Here is a 19,476-nt window from a genome sequence, read left to right as displayed (position 1 = left end):
TCCGAATTAGTCGAGTCTAATGTATTAGTCGGGCCAACTACATGGAAAATTATAAAAAGATTCTACAAGTAATCTTATACATTAGTCATCAATTTATGGTAACATTTCCTCTTATCTTTATGCCGAGTAGTATTTTTAGTTTGTGGGGACTGTGGAAAGAGAGAGAGAGAGATACCAAAATCAGTATAAAAGGGAAGCGAAATGGGAGGAAGCACTATCCTTCTGAAAGTTCAATTTTTGCAAATCATAACCAACTGCTCCCTTCACTCATAGCGCGAGACACAGACCAAAAAAAGCTTTTTAACGGCCCCCTTTCTTTCTTTCAACTTTTTTTCTTTTGCAACTACACCTTTTTTTTTGTTTTTGGTTTTGCCTTTCTATTACGACGTTACATATAACATCTATCTTTTTAAAAACTGTATCATTTTATACATAAGCAAACATTTGGTTTTTCCAATTAAACAGAAAGAGAAGATGATTGTGGCTGTTGGTGATAAAGTGAGGATAATAGTGAGGGAATTCGACGGCAAGAAAGATTGCAGGGAAGTAGAAGAGGTAGAGAGAAGTTGTGAAGTTGGGCCCACCGGCAAACTCTCTCTTTTCACTGACCTTTTAGGTGACCCTATTTGCAGAGTTCGCCATTCTCCTGCCTTTCTCATGCTGGTATTAATACCTATTTATCCATATAGAACATGCATGAATTTGATTAGTGTAACATTTACTATCTTTTTTAGTATTGAAATCATTGTATCACATATTGCAGTAATTCATTGACCATTGATCAGTCTATTTGTAAGTGATAAAGTGTATGTTTTATATATGTCATAGTTTAATTCTTGATTATGTCATTTACATTGATGATCAGGTAGCAGAGACAGAAGAAAAAGAAGAGAAAAGGGGAATAGTGGGAATGATAAGGGGTTGTATCAAAACCGTTACATGTGGGAAGAGACTCTCCAGGAACAATCTCCCTGTTTTCACTAAAATTGCCTATATTTTAGGCCTTCGTGTCTCTCCTTTGCACCGGTAACTACTTATTTACATTTCTATCCATTCTCTTCAAATTAATACTACACGTATTTCTATTTGTTCTACTTTTTATTTTAATTTACAAAAGACCAATTATTGTTTAGTATTTGCCGAAAACAGACACATTCTAATGACCTCATATTTTGTCCTATTTTCTTTATATATATATATATATTAGTAGTTGACAAGAGTGGGTTGCTCTAGTGGTAAGTACCCTCCACTTCCAACCAAGAGGTTGTGAGTTTGAGTCACCTCAAGAGTAAGGTGGGGAGTTCTTGGAAAGAGGGAGCCGAGGGTCTATCGGAAACAGCATCTCTACCCACGGTAGACCCACTAGTGAAATTATATTGATTGTTGTATATTAGTAGTTGACTCTCTAACTATATACTAATATTATAAAGTTGTTTATAGTATCATAAATTTTTATGAGGATTTAAGTAATACATTAGTATTACCTATGTAAATTTATTTTATACAATTAGTGTAGTTTAACATGTTGCACAAGTATTTGGGCATAGCTGCATGGTGCACTTGTACATTAGTATATGTGAACTCGTAAAATTTTACTTGTAATTGTTTTTATAAATAATCTAATTATATATAAATGATTTTATCGTTAGTCTATAAAAATTATACTCAACCAACATTAATAAATATCATTTTTATTTTTAATCAGGAGAAAGGGAATTGGGTTGAAATTGGTGCGCAAGATGGAGGAATGGTTCAGGGAAAATGGTGCTGAATATTCATATATAGCTACTGAAAACGATAACCATGCTTCTGTAAAACTCTTCACACACAAATGTGGCTACACCAAGTTCCGTACTCCATCTATTCTAGTGCAGCCAGTTTTTGCACACAGAGTCAAAATATCAACAAGTGTCACTATAATCAAACTCAGCCCAATTGAAGCTGAAACTCTGTATCGCCATAAATTCTCCACCACAGAATTTTTCCCCACGGACATTGATTCAATTCTCACCAATAAACTCAATTTGGGTACTTTTCTAGCAGTTCCAAAGGGTAACTTTTCAGGCTGGAATGGTGTGAATGAGTTTTTAACGAGTCGGCCCGAGTCGTGGGCTGTACTCAGTGTGTGGAACTGTAAGGATGTGTTCAAATTAGAGGTTCGAGGCGCATCCAAAATTACAAGAGGTTTAGCTAAGACGAGTCGTTTAATGGACCGGGCTTTTCCATGGCTTAAGGTTCCGTCAGTGCCGGAAGTTTTCAGGCCATTTGGGCTTCATTTTTTATATGGGCTTGGTGGTGAAGGCCCATTAGCGGTGAAGTTGGTGAAGGCCCTTTGTGATTTTGCTCATAACTTAGCTGGAGAATCGCGGTGTGGGGTGGTGGTGACAGAAATAGCAAGTTGCGAACCGCTTAAGTTAGGAATTCCTCACTGGAAAAAACTATCTTGCGCAGAGGACTTATGGTGCATAAAACGATTAGGGGAAGACTATAGTGATGGATCTGTAGGTGACTGGACTAAATCAAAGCCTGGTCTTTCTATTTTTGTTGATCCAAGGGAATTTTAACTTTTTATTGACAATATCTTGTGTTTTAGAATAGGGAATCTAATTTAGATGTCAATTTTTCATTTTTGTAGGTTTTTTTTTTTTTTTTTTTTGGATTAACTTTATATAATTGCAAAATTAGAGGACCTTTCTTTAGATCCCCTCTGTCATATGGTGGATTTTTGTTATCTTTGGATTCTATCTCTTGAATTTGCATATCCTTATTTTTAAAAGGATAAGACCCGTAAAAGATTGAAAGATTAGGTAACAATTTGTCAATCAATTTCTCAGAATATAGTACAAATTATAGTACAAATTATAGTACAAATTACACTGGTCATGTTAAAGATTTAGGCTGCGTGTTTTTTATGATATTTTTCATAGTGGCAAACTAGGGGCGACATTTATCACTCTGCTACTCCGCTAAGTGGGGCTTCTTTTAATTAAAAAAAAAAAGATCTTAGAAAGAATTAGAGTATAAAATTGGAACTGAATGAGTTGGGATGTCTATGATGTCATTCAGATATTATATGCCGGAAGTACTTTTTGCTTTGGTTGTCTTATTTTAGTTCTATTCTTATTCAAATTATGGTTTCTCTTAAAGCACAATAACTCTTTGTTGAGGATTGCTTTATTTCTTTTTGTGATTTCTTGAAAACAAAAAGGGAGTGGGGCACTTGCTCTGCTACGTGCTATAGCAATTGAAAGATAGTGATTAGAGATCTTTTGGAGTTCCAATATAAACATTCCACCTGCAAATTTGGATAATGAATAATGATGAGTAAGCACTGGTTTCCACTAATTTATTTGTGGTGGTCTCCACTTGTGTCGAAATATTTTTGGAAAATAACTCTTCTGTAAATTACAATTTAATGTTACACTACCAACATTTCTTATAGTCTAGTATAAATCGTATGAGAATCCTTCATTTTCACAATAAGTGTGAGTTGGATTTTTATTGTTCCACTTTCCATTTCCCACTCCCCGTCCCCTTCTCTTTTGCCCATAAACAAGAAAAAAGTTAAAGAAAAAAACATAGTGATGTTACAATCTATAATAATTGGATGGTGGAGAACCAAATTATTGTACAACTTTTTTTCTATCCTCTTTTGCCATGATATAGATATATTTAGAGACACGTGTAATTCAAGCTTTAGAATGTGTTTCGTATGGAAGGAAATTCTGATCCATATATGCATTGACATGTCCTCTTGGTCTACATAATGGCAATGGAGGGACATTACTAGATCATCCTTTTGTTTTAGGAGTATATATGACAAAATGTTGCTCCAATTAGCTCTGAAACAGCCCATTATATAGAATTAGTTCAAACTGTGGAATGAAGTGCAAGAAAAGTCTCTTACCGAAAGGGAAAAAACTGCTGTTTTTCTTGGAGCCTATCAATTCGTGCTAACGAACATGAAAAATAAACGAAAGAGTAAGTTGAAACTGATCAGTACTGTCTACTATTTATGTTGAAAAATCTCCAAACATTTAGACATGTTTCAACTAAAATATTATATTTATTGCTAGTCTGCTACTATGTGTCTCTTATTTTTACCATAAAATCATGGATATCAGCAATTTGTTACAGAAAATAAATTGCAGTGTGGTGGTTGTTTTTACCTTGTAGAATTTAAGTTTGGACTCCAATCTCATGAACAATGTGCAATAGTATATATGTTTCTGTATTCTCTTGTATTGTATACGTTCACCTAAATAATTAATACTGATAGAAACTTATTTTGATGAGGCCTGTTGTTGGAATATAGTGGGTAAACTTTTGTGACTTGTTTACCCGAAAAATCGAATAACGTTAAATTTAGATATGGTTCTAAGGATACGCAAATTTCTTTGATACAAAAGTAACAATACAAATATCTTTCCTATGAGAATGGGAATGAAGAACGGGAAAACTAAATAAGTTGAGACAAATCAAGCACAAAGAAATCTCAATGTATCTGAGAAAAGGATGTGTTTATTGCAGTCTATATGTCTCTTTAGCTTACAAGGATGTCCACTTTTATAATAGAGGGTCACTGTTTTATCTATAACAACATAATAAAATAATGCATATAGTGGAGGACCCATGATTGTTTGTCTCTTCCTTGGTTCTCGCCGAAATTCTCTCCCTTGGTGCGGTTGTAACGGCTCTTGTCTGCGAGTTTGACTCTGGCTCGAGATCGGTATTAGATCAAACTCTCGGTCTTGGTTTAAGCTCGGTTCTGCCTTAAGACATCGATATTCGGGGCCAGTGTTGGTAGGTGTTGCCTCGTAGTTCGATTTGGATATGGGCTAGGTAATGATACCGAGTTTTGTCGTCGATTGGTCTTATACTCGAAACTCGATGCCCCTACTTCGGAATTCGATCGAGCTCGTCATGTGGATACCCTTCGATCGAAACGTCATCGTCTCGACCAGTCTTTATGACTGAGAGTCGGTTTTGACCGTACACAGATAGTCCCATCGTTTCTCGGAAAAGGATGTGGCGAGAAACGATATAATTTCCCTATGACTCGATCAAATTTATGCTGACGTTTCTATCGATCCCGATCATGACGTATGTGATAGCTGTCCCATCGGCTCGGTTTTACCGAGGCATTTAATGTGTGTCAGACGGTGGTCGGCCACCGCTGATATTGAACTGTCATGCCTTAGTCTATAAATAGTCTTTCCATACAACCTTTACAACTTTTGCGCCTTCTCTTCTTCCAAATTCTCTTATTTATCCTTTCTCTCTATTTCGTTGCTTCAAAGCCGCCCACACCAGAGTTTTGGTGTTGTCCATTTTTTCACCTTCCTTTGCATTCTTTGCTCCCATATCAATGGCGAAAACTTTCAAAACCGTACCTCAGAAAGAGAAAGCTTCTTCCTCACGGTCGTTCGATGATAAGGCGCCGGTGGAGCCGTCCGTTCACGACTATGTTCCTGGACCGTGCACTTTGAAGACCGATTTTAAGGTGGAGAATCCTTCATCCGTTCCGGGTCTATATGAGCATGTATCGATGTATACGTGCTCTATAACGGAGGATCACCTCGAGGCCGTGCAATTGGGGTTCCGAGGTTGTGCTGCAAATTCCATCCTCCGATGAGAGCGTCACCACTTATGTGGAGGGGGTTTTAAGTGTTTATACTTACCCATTCACATTGGGACCCGCCGACCCTGTGATTATTGATTTCTGCAAAAGATATCAGGTCACCCTCAGTCAAATTCACCCATCTTTATGGCGTATAGTGATCTTATTGCGCTTCTTCTCTATCAAAGCCGGGGGGTTGGATTTTTCTCTGAACCACCTCATACGATTGTACTGGCCTCAGATTTTTCGAGGACTAATCAGACTTCATCGTCGGGCATCGAAGGCTTTGATGTCGAGCATCGATTAAGACAAGGATTGGGGTTGGATGGGTCGTTATATTCGAGTGAGAACCCGTGATCTAATTCCGGAAGAGAAGATGTCGTTCCCCGAAGAATGGAATTTTGACCGTAAGTGATTCTTGTTCGCTTTTCGCGTCCTTTTTCGATTTTTTCTGATGTTTTTCCCTGATATTCAGCTGCCCTTTGGATACCACAAGTGGTACCTGACTTCGAGGACTGGATTCGGAAGTTAGCCTCGACTTCCTCTTATGCCGAACGCGCTTGGCGTGATTTGGCCAAAGCTAGATGGGAGGCCAAGAACCATGGTGAGGTTTGCTTCTTGTTTCCTTCGAAGTATTTTTTACGTTCCATTTGTTACCGATTTCCTTTTGTGCTGGCGTAACCAGGGATGCCGCTTTGAGGCCTTCGAGCGGTGAAGAAGGAAACAAGTCCCTCGTCCCTCAACCGGGGAAAGATAAGAAGCGAAGAGCTTTCTCTCGGTCAGAGGACCCCAAGCCCAAAACTCGAAGGGTGAGGAGAAAAGCAATTGCCCTTCCGATTGACTCGGTCTAACGACTGAGAGAAGAAGAAGAAGAAGCAGAAGAAGAAGATAACTCCTCAGTTTTGGTAGTTCGATCTACGGAGGCCATCGAGGTTGCTAGAGCTCCCGAGCCGATGGCGGTTGTGCCTGTCGGGGTTCCTTCCGAAGACCTGAGTCTCGATTGGAGTACTCCGAGTGATTTGCTCGGGGCTATGACAATGGGTCATTCGCCTTCTCTCCTATCTTTTTCTAATGAGGCGTTGAAGGAAGCTCTAGAGTTGAAGACTCCTGATATCGGCGCAGGCTCTGGTACAGGGGATCCTTTTAGGGATTGCTTTACTGGAGTCGACGATGGTTTCGATATCGGTGACGCTTCTCTTTTATTAGAGAAAGCTCATCGTTTCATTACTTGGGTAATGATTCTTCCACACTTGGTTTCTTTGTTCTTTTCCATACTTGACTCATGTTTCTTACTGTACAGGCCATTAGTAGGTTTCGAGTTGATCTTAGCCAGTGTGTGGCCGAGCTCCGGAAGGTCTCAGGTGAGAGAGATGCCCTGCGGCTTCTTTGCAGCCAAAAGGACGAGACTATAAAGGATCTCCAAGCGGATTTGGCTAAGGTCCGTGAAGAAGAGGTCGAGCTCGATAAGCATGTGAGCCTCGTTCTGTTAAAGTATGGGTCTGACTCAACTGTGGAAGTTAACCCTTCGTTGTCTCAGTTGAAGCAAAAGATCGAAAAGATCGGGTTCCTTCGAGAAGAAGTCGATCAGATCCGAGCTGAATGCAATCGGTGAAAGGAGACTATCGACCGCCTGACTGCGGAAAAGAAACCATCTTAACAAAATTATTATCGGCTGACATTCAACTTCGAAATGTCAAGCAAAAGGGGTCGGTTCAAGCTAAGAAGATCGATAATCTTGAAACACGACTTGCTGAGGCTAAGGCGGAGGTTGAGTCGTCGAAAGTCTTGGTGGATAAGTCCATTGCTGTATATCGGGCTAATGTTGAGGCTGCTCATATAGAGGCCCGGGAAGCGGCAAAGACCGCTGATGCTCGAGCTCATTAGGTTGCCGAACTTGCTAAGTGTAGGTCTCGGAGGGAGACCCTCGAGGAGATACATGCTCGAGGTTTTGACCTTACCGAAGAGGTAAAAAAGGCAAAAGAGCTCGAAGCTGAAGGTAAAGCCTTGGCTTCTGATGATGATGATGATGATGATGGTAGCAAAAGTGGATCCGAGGATGGGGAAGAGCTTGACCATGAAGCTTAGTTTCTAATTCTTCATGTTTGTAAATTAATCACGTAGGCGATTTTGTATATATATATATATATATATATATATATATATATATATATATATATATATATATAACAAGGTCGACTTGTTTTTGTTCTGTGAAGACTTTTAATCAAATGTTGACCTCGTATTCTCTTTGATCGATCAGATTTGAAGTCATGTAGCCCCTAGGTTTGCTTGTTGAGTCGATGATTCAAACTTTGAAGAAACATAATCTGTAGGTGTAATGTACTGGTTGAGTTAATGTAAACTCAGAGTAAAAGTAGCTTATTAACCGTTGAGTGAATGTTTTAAACTTGAGATAATGTAGCCCGTAGGCGTAGTGGTCGAGTGAGTGTTTGCTCGAACTCGGAATAAACGTAGTCCGTAGGCTTAATAGTCGAGTGAATATTTCAAACTTGAAATATTGTAGCCCGTAGGTGTAATGGTCAAGTGAGTGCTTGCTCGAACTCAGAATAACAGTAGCCCGTAGGCTTAATAGTCAAGTGAATATTTCGAACTCGAGATAATGTGGCCCGTAGGTGCAATGGTCGAGTGAGTGTTTCGAACTCGAGATAAAGGTAGCCCGTAGGCTTAATAGTCGAGTGAATATTTCAAACTCGAGATAATGTGGCCCGTAGGCGCAATGGTCGAGTGAGTGTTTCGAACTCGAGATAAAGGTATCCCGTAGGCTTAATAGTCGAGTGAATGTTTCGAACTCGAGATAATGTAGCTTGTATGCGTAATGGTTTAGTGAGTGCTTGCTCGAACTTGGAATAAAAGTAGCCTGTAGGCTTAATAGTCGAGTGAATATTTCGAACTAGAGATAATGTGGCCCGTAGGCGCAATGGTCAAGTGACTGTTTTGAACTCGGGATAAAGGTAGCCCGTAGGCTTAATAGTCGAGTGAATGTTTCGAACTCGAGATAATGTGGCACGTAGGCGTAATGGTCGAGTGAGTGCTTGCTCGAACTCGGAATAACAGTAGCCTGTAGGCTTAATAGTCGAGTGAATATTTCAAACTCGAGATAATGTGTCCCGTAGGCGCAATGGTCGAGTGAGTGTTTCGAACTTGAGATAAAGGTAGCATGTAGGCTTAATAGTTGAGTGAATCTTAATTCTGGTTGCACAATAAATCTCAAGTCATTGTACATGTGTTCATGTTTTGCGCTTATGTTCGGGCCAATCTACATGAGCATGGTTCATTTTGACCATTTGGCTCTTACAATTTTTCCTGTTGGAACCCTATTGTTGTGAGATAACTTTCTTGCATCTGAACTCGATGTATTTGAGGGCCTGATGCCCCCCGGTATTCGAGGTCGATTGGAAAGAGGCCTCGGATACTGTTAAAAGTGCAGCACGATCGATGGTTGCCTCATTAAAAACCTTGCCGAAAAACCCATTTGGGAAAAAACCAGTCTAAGGGAAAAAAGAGTGCAACACGTGCTTTTAAGCGAAAGATCTACTTCAGCTCTTGTTCGGACTTCTGCATGGGTTAGTTAAATGAATATGGAAAGGTCGTACCTTAGCAGTAGTACCGTTTTAGATGTGATACATTCCAACTGCTTGATAGTTGTTTGTCGTTTATGATGTCGAGCCTGTATGGTCCTTTTCCAACGTTCTCGAGCACCTAGTATGGTCCTTCTTATTTGGTCCTAATTTTCCTTCGTTTGGATTCCGAGTATTGATGGTGACTTTTCTTAACACTAAGTCCCCGGGCTTGAAATGGCGAAGCTTAGTTCTTCGATTATAATACCTTTCAATTCGTTACTTCTGGGCGGCCAATCGGATGAGGGCAGCTTCTCGTCCTTCGTTTGATAATTCAAGGCTGGTGTTCATAGCCTCGTTATTTGATTCTTCCGTCATGAATCAAAATCTGGGACTAGGTTCACCGACTTCGACTGGTATCAATGCTTCGGAATCATATACTAAGGAGAATGATGTCGCCCCCGTACTGGATTTTGACGTTGTCTGGTATGCCCAAAGGACTTCGGGTAGGATTTCTCTCCATTTTCCCTTAGTGTCGTTCAATCTCTTCTTCAGGTTTTGAAGAATAGTCTTGTTCGTTGATTCGGCTTGTTCGTTCCCACTGGGGTGGTATGGCGTTGATAGTATCCTTCTTATTTGGTGATCTTCGAAGAATTTTGTGATTTTGCTGTCAATGAATTGCTTCCCATTGTCGCATACTATTTCGGCGAGTATCCCGAATCGGCATATGATATGATCCCAAACAATGTCTATAACTTCTTTCTCTCTTATTTTCTCGAACGCCTGCGCTTCAACCCATATCGAAAAATAGTCGGTCATAAATAAAATAAATTTTGCTTTACCTGGGGTCGATGGCAAAGGGCCGACGATGTCCATTTCTCATTTCATGAATGGCCATGGGGATAGGACCGAGTGAAGTTGCTCTCCAGGTTGATGGATCATTGGCGCAAACCTTTGTCATTTATCACATTTACGAACAAATTATTTCGCATCTTTGCCCATATCGATCCAATAATACCCCGCTCTGATCACTTTTCGAACTAATGTGTCGGAATCGGAGTGATTCCCGCAAGTGCCCTCGTGTACTTCCCGGAGGATGTAATTGGTATCTCCCGGACCCACGCATACCGACATCGATCCATCGAATGTTCTTCGATATAGTGTTCCGTCCGCAGCCAACGTAAATCGAGCAGCTTTAGTCCGTAGGGTCCTGGAATCTTTATGGTCTGATGGGAGCTTTCCGTTTTTTAAGTATTCAATATACTTGTTTCTCCAATCCCAAGTTAAGCTAGTAGAATTTATCTCGGCGTGCCCATCTTCGATTACCAATCTTGAAAGTTGAACGACAGTCCCCGAGATCAAATCATCTACCTCGACCGAAGATCCCAAATTTCCAAGCGCATCGGCCTCATTATTCCTTTCTCGTGGAACATGTCATAGAGTCTATTGTTTGAAATGGTGCAAAGTGATAAGCAGTTTGTCCAAATACCTTTGCATTCTACCTTCTCGGACTTCGAAGGTTTTGTTTACTTGACTCACTACCAGCAAAGAGTCACAATTAGCCTCAATGACCTCTGCTCCCAAGTTTCTAGCTAGCTCAAGACCTGTAATTATGGCTTCATACTCGGTCTCGTTGTTAGTTAACCTAATAGTTTTAATAGCTTGCCTAATAATATTACCCGTGGGAGGTTTCAAAACTATGCCTAGCCTGGACCCCTTTACGTTCGAAGCCCCGTCCGTAAAAAGGATCCATACCCCCGACGATATACCTGATTTCAATAGGAGTTCTTTTTGATTTCGGGTACGAGTATTGGCGTGAAGTCAGCCACGAAGTCTGCTAAAATTTGAGACTTGATGGTCGTACGAGGTTGATATTCGATATCGTACCCACTGAGTTCGATGGCCCATTTGGCCAATCGGCCTGATAGTTCGGGCCTATGTAAAATATTACGAAGTGGGCAGGTGGTTAATATGCTTATGGGGTGACACTGAAAGTACGGCCGTAACTTTCTAGAGGTGCTTACCAGCGCAAGTGCCAATTTTTCCAAGTGTGGATACCTAGTTTCCGCTTCTCCTAAGGTCCGACTTACGTAATAAATGGGAAATTGCGTACCTTGCTCTTCTCGAACTAGGACACTGCTTACGGCGACTTCCGATACCGCCAAGTACAAGTAAAGTTTTCCGTCTGTTTTTGGAATTCCGGTGTCCGAGCGAAGTCGTTCTTCTTTTTTAGTAGAGAGAAAAATTTGTGACTTCGATCTGATGATCTTGAAATGAACCAGCCTAAGGCTGTAATTCTTCCTGTTAACCTTTGTACAGCTTTCACGCCGTCCACGATGGTGATGTCTTCGATGGCCTTGATTTTGTCGGGGTTAATCTCGATTCCCCGATTTGATACCATGAAGCCGAGGAACTTGCCCGAACCGACCCCGAAAGCACATTTTTCGGGGTTGAGCTTCATGTTGTATTTCCTCATAATCTCGAACGTTTCCTGCAAATGGTCCTCTGCGCGCAGGGACTTAACTAACATGTCATCAATATAGACTTCCATTGATTTACCTATTTGTTTTTCGAACATTTTATTTACTAGGCGTTGATAAGTAGCTCCTACATTTTTTAGCCCGAAGGGCATTACATTATAACAATATGTTCCATATCTGGTCACAAATGAAGTCTTTTCCTGGTCGTCCGGGTTCATATGAATTTGATTATACCCGGAATAGGCGTCGAGAAAGGTGAGGATCTCGTGCCGGCTGTGGCATCGATCGTGTGATCGATGTTGGGCAGTGGAAAGGAATCTTTGGGGAACGCTTTGTTCAAGTCCTTATAGTCCACACATATTCTAAGTTTGTTCCCTTTTTTAGGCACTACAACCACATTGGCTAACCATTCGGGTACTTCACCTCTCGAAAGGACCCTATTTTGAGAAGTTTGGTTACCTCATCCTTTATGAATGCGTGCTTTACCTCCGATTGGGGTCCTTTTTTTTGCTTCACCGGTCTGAACCTAGGGGCCACGCTCAGCCGATGCGTCGTTATGCCCGGTGGGATCCCTGTTATATCTAAATGGGACCAGGCAAAACAGTCGATGTTATCGATAAGAAATTGAATGAGTTTCTTCCTGAGTTCGGGGCTCAAAGTCGTTCCCAGGTATACTTTTCGTTCGGGCCAGTGTTCGATCGGTATGATTTGCTCTAGTTCCTCAATTGTTGATTTGGTGGCATCGGAATCATCGGGGGTCACGAAGGATCGAGGGATCCATTGATCATCATCTCCTTCAATGTTCTGCTTACCTGGCTGGGTCGAAGCCGATGTCTTTGATTGCTATTTCGCGCTCTGCTCTTCGATTGTGTCTCCTTCTGAACTCGATCCTTTCATCGGCTAGGATGAAGATGTTAATTTTGCTTCCTCGACGGAGAACATTTCCTTTGCGGTCGGTTGTTCTCCGTACACTATTTTGACACCTCTCGATGTTGGGAATTTGAGGACCTGGTGTAGGATCGAGGGTACAACTCTCATGTTGTGGATCCACGGCCTTCCGAAAAGGGCGTTATATCTCATATCGCCTTCGATCACGTGAAACTTTATTTCCTGGATGGTTCCGGACACGTTTATCGGTAGAGTTATCTCGCCTTTGGTGGTTTCACATGCCATATTGAATCCGTTTAGAACCAGAGTTGCGGGTACGACCTGGTCTTGCAGGCCGAGCTGTTCTACGACCCTCGATCTGATGATATTGGCCGAGCTACCTGGATCAATTAACACACGCTTAATTTTAGTTTTATTCATGAGTACGGATATTACCAGTGCATCGTTATGGGGTTGGATGATTCCCTCTGCATCTTCATCATTGAAAGACAAAGTCCTTATGGGTGTGTAATCTTGAGTTCAAGATCGCTTTTCCCTCACAATCGATGTTTTAGTGCATTTAAGCATCGGTCCCTGAGAGGTATCGACGTCGCTGATGATCATGTGAATGACATTTTGCGGTTATTCTAGCTCGTTTTGCTTGACGAAGTCCTTGTTCTTAAAATGATTCTTCGCCCTATCACTCAGAAATTCCCGGAGGTGCCCTTTGTTAAATAAGCGGGCTACTTCTTCTCTTAATTGCCTGCAATCTTCCGTTTTGTGGCCATGAGTGCCATGATATTCGCACATTTGATTGGGATTCCTTTGAGTAGGATCGGTCTGCATAGGTCGAGGCCATCTGGTGTCTTTGATGCGTCCGATAGCCGATACGATTTCGGATGCATCAATGTTGAAGTTATATTCCGATAATCGAGGAACTTCTATAGGATCGGCATATTTATCAAAGCCTCTCTTGCTCATAAGTCCCCGAGAATTTCGCCATCGATCAGTCCTTCGTTTGTTCCGAACTGTCTCACGTGCTAAACCGTTGTTCATCCGATCTTTGACGTATGGTTGGTATCGGTCTCCGTTCGACCTTTGTTCTCTGTTGATCTCCCTCTGGATTTTAGTGGTTGTGTGGTTCTAATGCACGGGTCCATACGGAGCTCCTAATTGATCATCCTCGACCCTGATTTTCGATTGATACCAGTTGTGTACATCTGCCCAAGTTATTGCTGGATACTTTATCAAATTTTGTTTCAGCCGACGTGATGTTGTCGAACTTAGCCCGTTCAACCCTTGGGTGAAAGCTTGCACGGACCAATCGTTTGTGACAGGTGGAAGATCCATACGTTATAATTGAAATCGTGACACGAATTCCCTCAGCATTTCGTTACCCCTTTGTTTTACTTTGAAAGGGTCTGATTTTCTTGTTGCAACCTTTACGGCATCAGCATGTGCTTTTACGAATGAATCTGCTAACATGGCAAAAGAATCAATGGAATTTGGTGGTAAGTTGTGATACCAGATCATTGCTCCCTTTGCGAGGGTCTCTTCGAACTTTTTCAACAACACGGATTCGATCTCATCATCCTCCAAATCGTTGCCTTTGATGGCACATGTGTAGGAGGTGACGTGTTCATTAGGATCGGTCGTACCGTTATATTTGGGAATTTCGGGCATACGAAATATTTTGGGGATTGGTTTTGGGGCCGCGCTCGAGGGAAAAGGCTTTTGTATGAATTTTTTCGAATCGAGCCATTTTATCATTGACAGAGCCCCCGGGATTTGATCGACCCTAGCATTATACGTTTCCATTTTTTTATTGTTGGCTTCGACTCGTTTTGTGATTTTCTCAAGCAATTTAGCAATTTCAGGAGCGGTCCCCGATTCCTGCTCGTTTAATTTCACTATGGCGGGCTCCGTTCTGGGGGTGACTACTCGAAGAAGCGGATTGGAGTTCGGCTTGCTTTGCATATGAGTTTGGCTCTACAACTGAGCTATCGCTGCTTGTTGGGCTTGTAGCATTTCGAAAATCATACGCAAGCTGACCTCGATTTCCCTCGTGTTGTGGGTGTCTCGGGTTATGGATCGAGCACCGCCCTGAACGCTTCTTTCCGGTTCAGAACGTTGATTCGCCTCTAGAGCTATGTGTGAATTGATATCCAATGATACTTCGGGTCGAATTTCGGGTTCTTCGATTCGAGCCTCGTTGCCATTGTCAGGTAGCCTTCCGGCTCCGGGCACCAAGTTGTTGGTTTCATCTTGAAGGCCGACTTCGAGGTCGATAGGCAGAGCCATTGTTGATTTGAAGTTGTAAGCTGGAGTGTACTGTATATTTGTATCAAACAATCACTGTTACCCTTAGCCCCACGGTGGGCGGCCAAACTGTTTACCCGAAAAATCGGATAACGTTAAATTTAGATATGGTTCTAAGGATACACAAATTTCTTTGATACAAAAGTAACAATACAAATATTTTTGCTATGAGAATGGGAATGATGAACAGGGAAACTAAATAAGTTAAGACAAATCAAGCACAAAGAAATCTCAATGTATCTGAGAAAAAGATGTGTTTATTGCAGTCTATATGTCTCTTTAGCTTACAAGGATGTCCCATTTTATAATAGAGGGTCGCTGCTTTATCTATAACAACATAATAAAATAATGCATATAATGGAGGATCCATGATGGTTTGTCTCTTCCTCGGTTCTTGCCGAAATTCTCTCCCTTGGTGTGGTTGAAACGGCTCTTGTCTGCGAGCTTGACACTGGCTCGAGCTCGGTATTAGATCGAACTCCCGGTCTTGGTTTGAGCTCGGTTTTGCCTTAGGGCATCGATATTCGGGGCTAGTGTTGGTCGGTGTTGCCTCGTAGTTCAATTTGGATATGGGCTCGGTAATGATATCGAGTTTTGTCGTCGATTGGTCTTATAGCTCGAATCTCGACACCCCTACTTCGGAATTCGACTGAGCTCGTCATGTGGATACCCTTCGATCGAAACGTCATCGTCTCGACCAGTCTTTATGACTGAGAGTCGGTTTTAACCGTACACAACGATCATAGTAAATAAAATTAAGTTACTTAATGTTGACAAAAATAATTTTACGACTTTACTATTACAATAAGAAAAATCAATGTACAATATTACATGATATTATCTTCAATATGGTGAAGCCAAAAGGGAGACAATTTTGCTGTCTAATCAAATTCGAAATAAACGTGTCAAAGCTTATATGACCAAGAAGATTATTGATGAATTCTTACTTTGACAGGACTGTCTGTATATAATGCACATCAGATCATGAGGAGCCTAATGAGAAGAACGGCATTCCTGAAATGCTCTTGGATCTTACTATCTTTCTCACCAATATTCTCCATTTTATTTCATCCTTCTTCTGTCTCCTCCTTCTCTGCTTGAAATTCCTGTTCAAACGTCAAACTTTCAAGGAGGAAGTGATCGACTTTACTCTCGATTTGGTACAATGGAAGTTATTTTCCAAAAAACTAAAAAAAAAAAAAAAAATGACTTCCTTCACTTATGAACTCAACTTAAATTTCTTCTTTTAGTTTCATATTATCTACTTCATCTAACACGTACACATAAATATATTATTACTCTTTATCTCTAATACATATATTTTCTTAAAGTATTTTTCTCTTATCAGCCAAACACTACACATTTTTTCGAGAAAAATATTCTAGGCAAAAGACAAGTCCAACAAACCTGCATAAAGGAACTCGACAAACATCCGAATCAGAACAAAGGCGAGAATGAAGTTCCAAAACTTGCCACATTCTCTTGCAGTGGATGCAGCCACAGGAAACTCTCATCTTACATCCAGCAAAGTGACGAATGAGCAATTCTAGCCCTTTACATGCTGCATATTTACAAGGTGTTTGATCTTTTTTCAAGACCTTATCGTATGGACCAATAGTTCGACAACCATCTTTGCATATGTGAACCAGAGCTTCCATTGCCTCATATAGTTGCACATACACTTTTCTCTCATTCATTTTTCTCACTCTTTCCTTCTTCATCTGCAACCAAATTAGAAAAAGAGTTTAACTACAAAACATTGACAGTATAAGGAGATTATGTTATTATCAGGTATACCTACAATTACTTGTCTATAAAAAGTGGAATTATATAGTAACCTGAAAAATAACACTGATTACCCGCTAAAGGATTTAAGCTATATTCATTTACACTATAATGCAATTTATCACTTCTTTCAAGTTTGAACACTCTTGAGTAAATTCATGGTTTCGCCACTGATGACATGTTATTATAAGTCATTGTGATGGTGTAAGCAATTGATATATTGCGAGTGTGCAAAACTTAAACTACCTAATAAAACAGGTTAAAAGACACTGATAGAATGAACAATTTTTTGACGGTCAATGTAAATCCAGTTAGAAAAGAAGAGACCAAAAAAAAACATAAACAGGATTGACATCATTTTGGATTCAACTTACAATATCCTCATCATTTACAGATTTCAAAATCTGTTTTTCAAGCACAGGGTGGCTTTTTTTCATGGCTTCCCATCCTTGTGTAGAAGATATAGCCTTGAAACGTTTCAACATAAAACGGTGACAAAAGAGGCTAAGGCGAGGGGCATCACATAGAAGTGCAATCTGAAAGATGTCAACCACATTGTCCGTAGTTATTAATCCTCGCTCCAGCAGCTGCCGCTCACATTCTCGCTTTAGATGGGGCACTACATATGCATGTGAGAGCACCAATAGATTCAGCGCATGTTCCTGCATTTTATCTTCTTCATTGCTGCAAAGTGAACAATTGATAATTTGAGATGATCAAAAGCTAGTTCATTGCAAGTTCAAAGATGGATCCAGAACTTAAATTTGATGAATCAACCGTGTTTACTATTGATTCCATTCCACCTTTAGATTTATGAGTTTGGAACTTAATTAGTAGTATTTGTTTAACTATTTTCCACATATTTTTATGCTCCGGAATTACCGGATTCAGTTGAACTTAGTAAACAAAGGTTGCATCCGCTTCTGATTTGTAGTTCAGGTTGCAAAGGTACTACCTTTAGAATGTATACTAATGTGTTTCAAATTTTCATCTGATTGGTATCTTCATGAGAAAGTGAGATCAACTACATTGGACTTATGTGCCTAGTCATATTTTCAATCATCAAAATACACAAGCTACAACAAAATTCTGTCAAGGTTAGATACTTATTTTTAGTTAGATTACAAAAATCTAAAACAAAAGAATCTCGTGTGGAGGTCTGCAATTAATTAACACAAGAACCGAATGAAAATCTGGAATCCCCTTGAAAATATTGTTCAAGAATCTGGAAGCTAGAGGAGCAAGTGCTTAGGAAGGAGAATCATTTTACCTGGCAGAATACAAAAACCGAATGAAAATCTGAACAGCTTCAGTTGGAACCCCACGTATAGAGATTGATCGTTGATGACCTCTACAACCGTGAGTTCTTGACTGATTCAGGTTCAACATGCTTTTGAATACTAGAGAAGCCATACCCTGAAATTAAAGCATCAATGTGTAGACTTTCTTGAGTTTAAGTTGCCTACAGAGACGATATATAATTAAGTCACTAATTAGGAACCGGCTGTTTTGATCCTTTGGAACAACTTGGTGAATTTAGTAGATCGTTTTAGGAGGCCCTAATGATTACAGTAGAACCCATCCAATTTTTACAGTACGATGGTTGGTTGTTCACGACCTACCCTAAAGATGACTTGGAATTACACTAATGAGTTTAAGATTTAGATTAATTCGAACAACTGGGATTGAATCTCGAATTTACCAGAATACTAGCATGTGCATAGATGGTGCCGCCGTTATCTGTATCAATTGAGACATCAACTCTGTAACCTTCATCAAAGAGGCAATCCCACATATTCTTTGCAGCAGTAAAATTGGAACAGTTTCTTCGCATTATCGGTGAGTTCCAAGCCACTGGCAATGGGGGCGGATTTGGTAATGTTCTCTCGAGAGGAAATCCATCATTCCTCCTATCCATTTGCTGATTGTTTTCCTTCTGCTACATTAATTATAAGAAGGAACAATTACATACAGTTGATAGTATACACCACACCATAGGATTTTAGTCCTATTAATTAGTTTAACAGAGTAATGGTTAATAGGTACAGTCAGGTGGTTTCGTATTTCATATTAGAGGTAAAATTCTTCAGTTTATGAAAGATGTTTCAGTTAATCAAGAAAAAATTTGCAGTGGTATTTTATTACCTTGCTGAAGACAACACAACCAACAAAGATGAAGAAACTGAACTGCTTTCCAGTTACTTGCTTCCCCTCCCCTCTCTAATACACACTTGACCTACACCAAGATTTTTCAAATTACTGTACTACACATCAAATATACATTGCAGCTGTCAAATGACAAATGCCAGCTTCTTCTTGTAACTATTAGAAGCTTGAGCTCAAATGATTGTTGGGTTGATTATTCAAAGGCAAAAGGGACGATCCAATTTGATTTGGGGAACAAGTTGAGACTAAAAGTTAGATGTCAGACTTTAATGATATGATATCCGTGTCAGATCCAATGCAATGCCAATATTTTAGTTTCTCTCGAGTATGTTAAACGTGCGGTGTTTTAAGCCCTCAGTGGTCAATTTCCTAAGGATTTTGGTTTTTTCATTACAATCCAAATTCAGTTGTTGCACGCGTTTCACGCCTGATTCATTATTACACCACTGTTCTTTCCAAATAAACAAGTATGATTTGATTTGATAACTGCTGGTTAGATCAATAAATACCTCTACTTATCAGTTCGTATCTTTGACAACAATTTTTATGGTTAACTTATTTGAAAATATTAGACATATCATAATTAATCAATTAATTAAACTACTTCGGTCGCTTATATGAATGCGCAGTATCTTCTATTAGAGCATTCAGCATAAGGTGA

General features: G+C 40.2%; 2 protein-coding genes across 5 annotated transcripts; one reads left to right on the top strand and one right to left on the bottom strand.

The window, feature by feature from the left end:
- The first annotated feature begins 222 nt into the window (after nt 1-222).
- LOC107801510 (putative N-acetyltransferase HLS1-like) lies at nt 223-2,744 on the top strand. Its single transcript, XM_016624847.2, has 3 exons — nt 223-663; nt 866-1,026; nt 1,706-2,744. Exons 1-3 carry the CDS (start codon nt 475-477, stop codon nt 2,562-2,564), a joined length of 1,209 nt encoding a protein of 402 aa, XP_016480333.2. The 5' UTR covers nt 223-474; the 3' UTR covers nt 2,565-2,744.
- A 12,357-nt stretch (nt 2,745-15,101) lies between these two features.
- On the bottom strand, nt 15,102-19,099 carry LOC107801511 (BTB/POZ and TAZ domain-containing protein 4). Of its 4 annotated transcripts, none has more exons than XM_075234330.1 (7): nt 18,795-19,099; nt 18,352-18,585; nt 17,920-18,065; nt 17,024-17,333; nt 16,272-16,585; nt 15,812-15,970; nt 15,102-15,574 (listed from the first exon to the last, which is right to left on the bottom strand). In XM_075234330.1, the coding sequence occupies exons 2-6, from the start codon at nt 18,565-18,567 to the stop codon at nt 15,847-15,849; spliced, it is 1,110 nt and encodes a 369-aa protein (XP_075090431.1). In that variant the 5' UTR covers nt 18,568-18,585; nt 18,795-19,099; the 3' UTR covers nt 15,102-15,574; nt 15,812-15,846. The 4 variants fall into 4 exon arrangements, with proteins under 4 accessions (XP_075090431.1, XP_075090432.1, XP_016480334.2 ...); XM_075234331.1 differs by having other exon boundaries at nt 18,352-18,588; nt 18,795-19,051; XM_016624848.2 differs by lacking the exon at nt 15,102-15,574 and having other exon boundaries at nt 15,635-15,970.
- Nucleotides 19,100-19,476: the final 377 nt, after the last annotated feature.

Source organism: Nicotiana tabacum, chromosome 17, assembly GCF_000715075.1.
Source record: "Nicotiana tabacum cultivar K326 chromosome 17, ASM71507v2, whole genome shotgun sequence".
Classification (NCBI taxonomy): domain Eukaryota; kingdom Viridiplantae; phylum Streptophyta; class Magnoliopsida; order Solanales; family Solanaceae; genus Nicotiana; species Nicotiana tabacum.
Note: the sequence above shows the minus strand (reverse complement) of the source record. Positions and strands in the feature narration are given on the sequence as shown.

What these genes read in the sequence shown, in the direction of transcription:
- LOC107801510 (XM_016624847.2), top strand. Translation starts at nt 475, where the DNA reads ATGATTGTGGCTGTTGGTGATAAAGTGAGGATAATAGTGAGGGAATTC. An exon ending in CTCCTGCCTTTCTCATGCTG is followed by an intron (nt 664 to 865) that starts GTATTAATACCT and finishes ATTGATGATCAG; the next exon opens with GTAGCAGAGACAGAAGAAAA. An exon ending in CGTGTCTCTCCTTTGCACCG is followed by an intron (nt 1,027 to 1,705) that starts GTAACTACTTAT and finishes ATTTTTAATCAG; the next exon opens with GAGAAAGGGAATTGGGTTGA.
- LOC107801511 (XM_075234330.1), bottom strand. Translation starts at nt 18,567, where the DNA reads ATGGATAGGAGGAATGATGGATTTCCTCTCGAGAGAACATTACCAAAT. An exon ending in CGGTTTTTGTATTCTGCCAG is followed by an intron (nt 17,334 to 17,919) that starts GTAAAATGATTC and finishes TTCACTTTGCAG; the next exon opens with CAATGAAGAAGATAAAATGC. An exon ending in TGTCGAGTTCCTTTATGCAG is followed by an intron (nt 15,971 to 16,271) that starts GTTTGTTGGACT and finishes ACGTTTGAACAG; the next exon opens with GAATTTCAAGCAGAGAAGGA.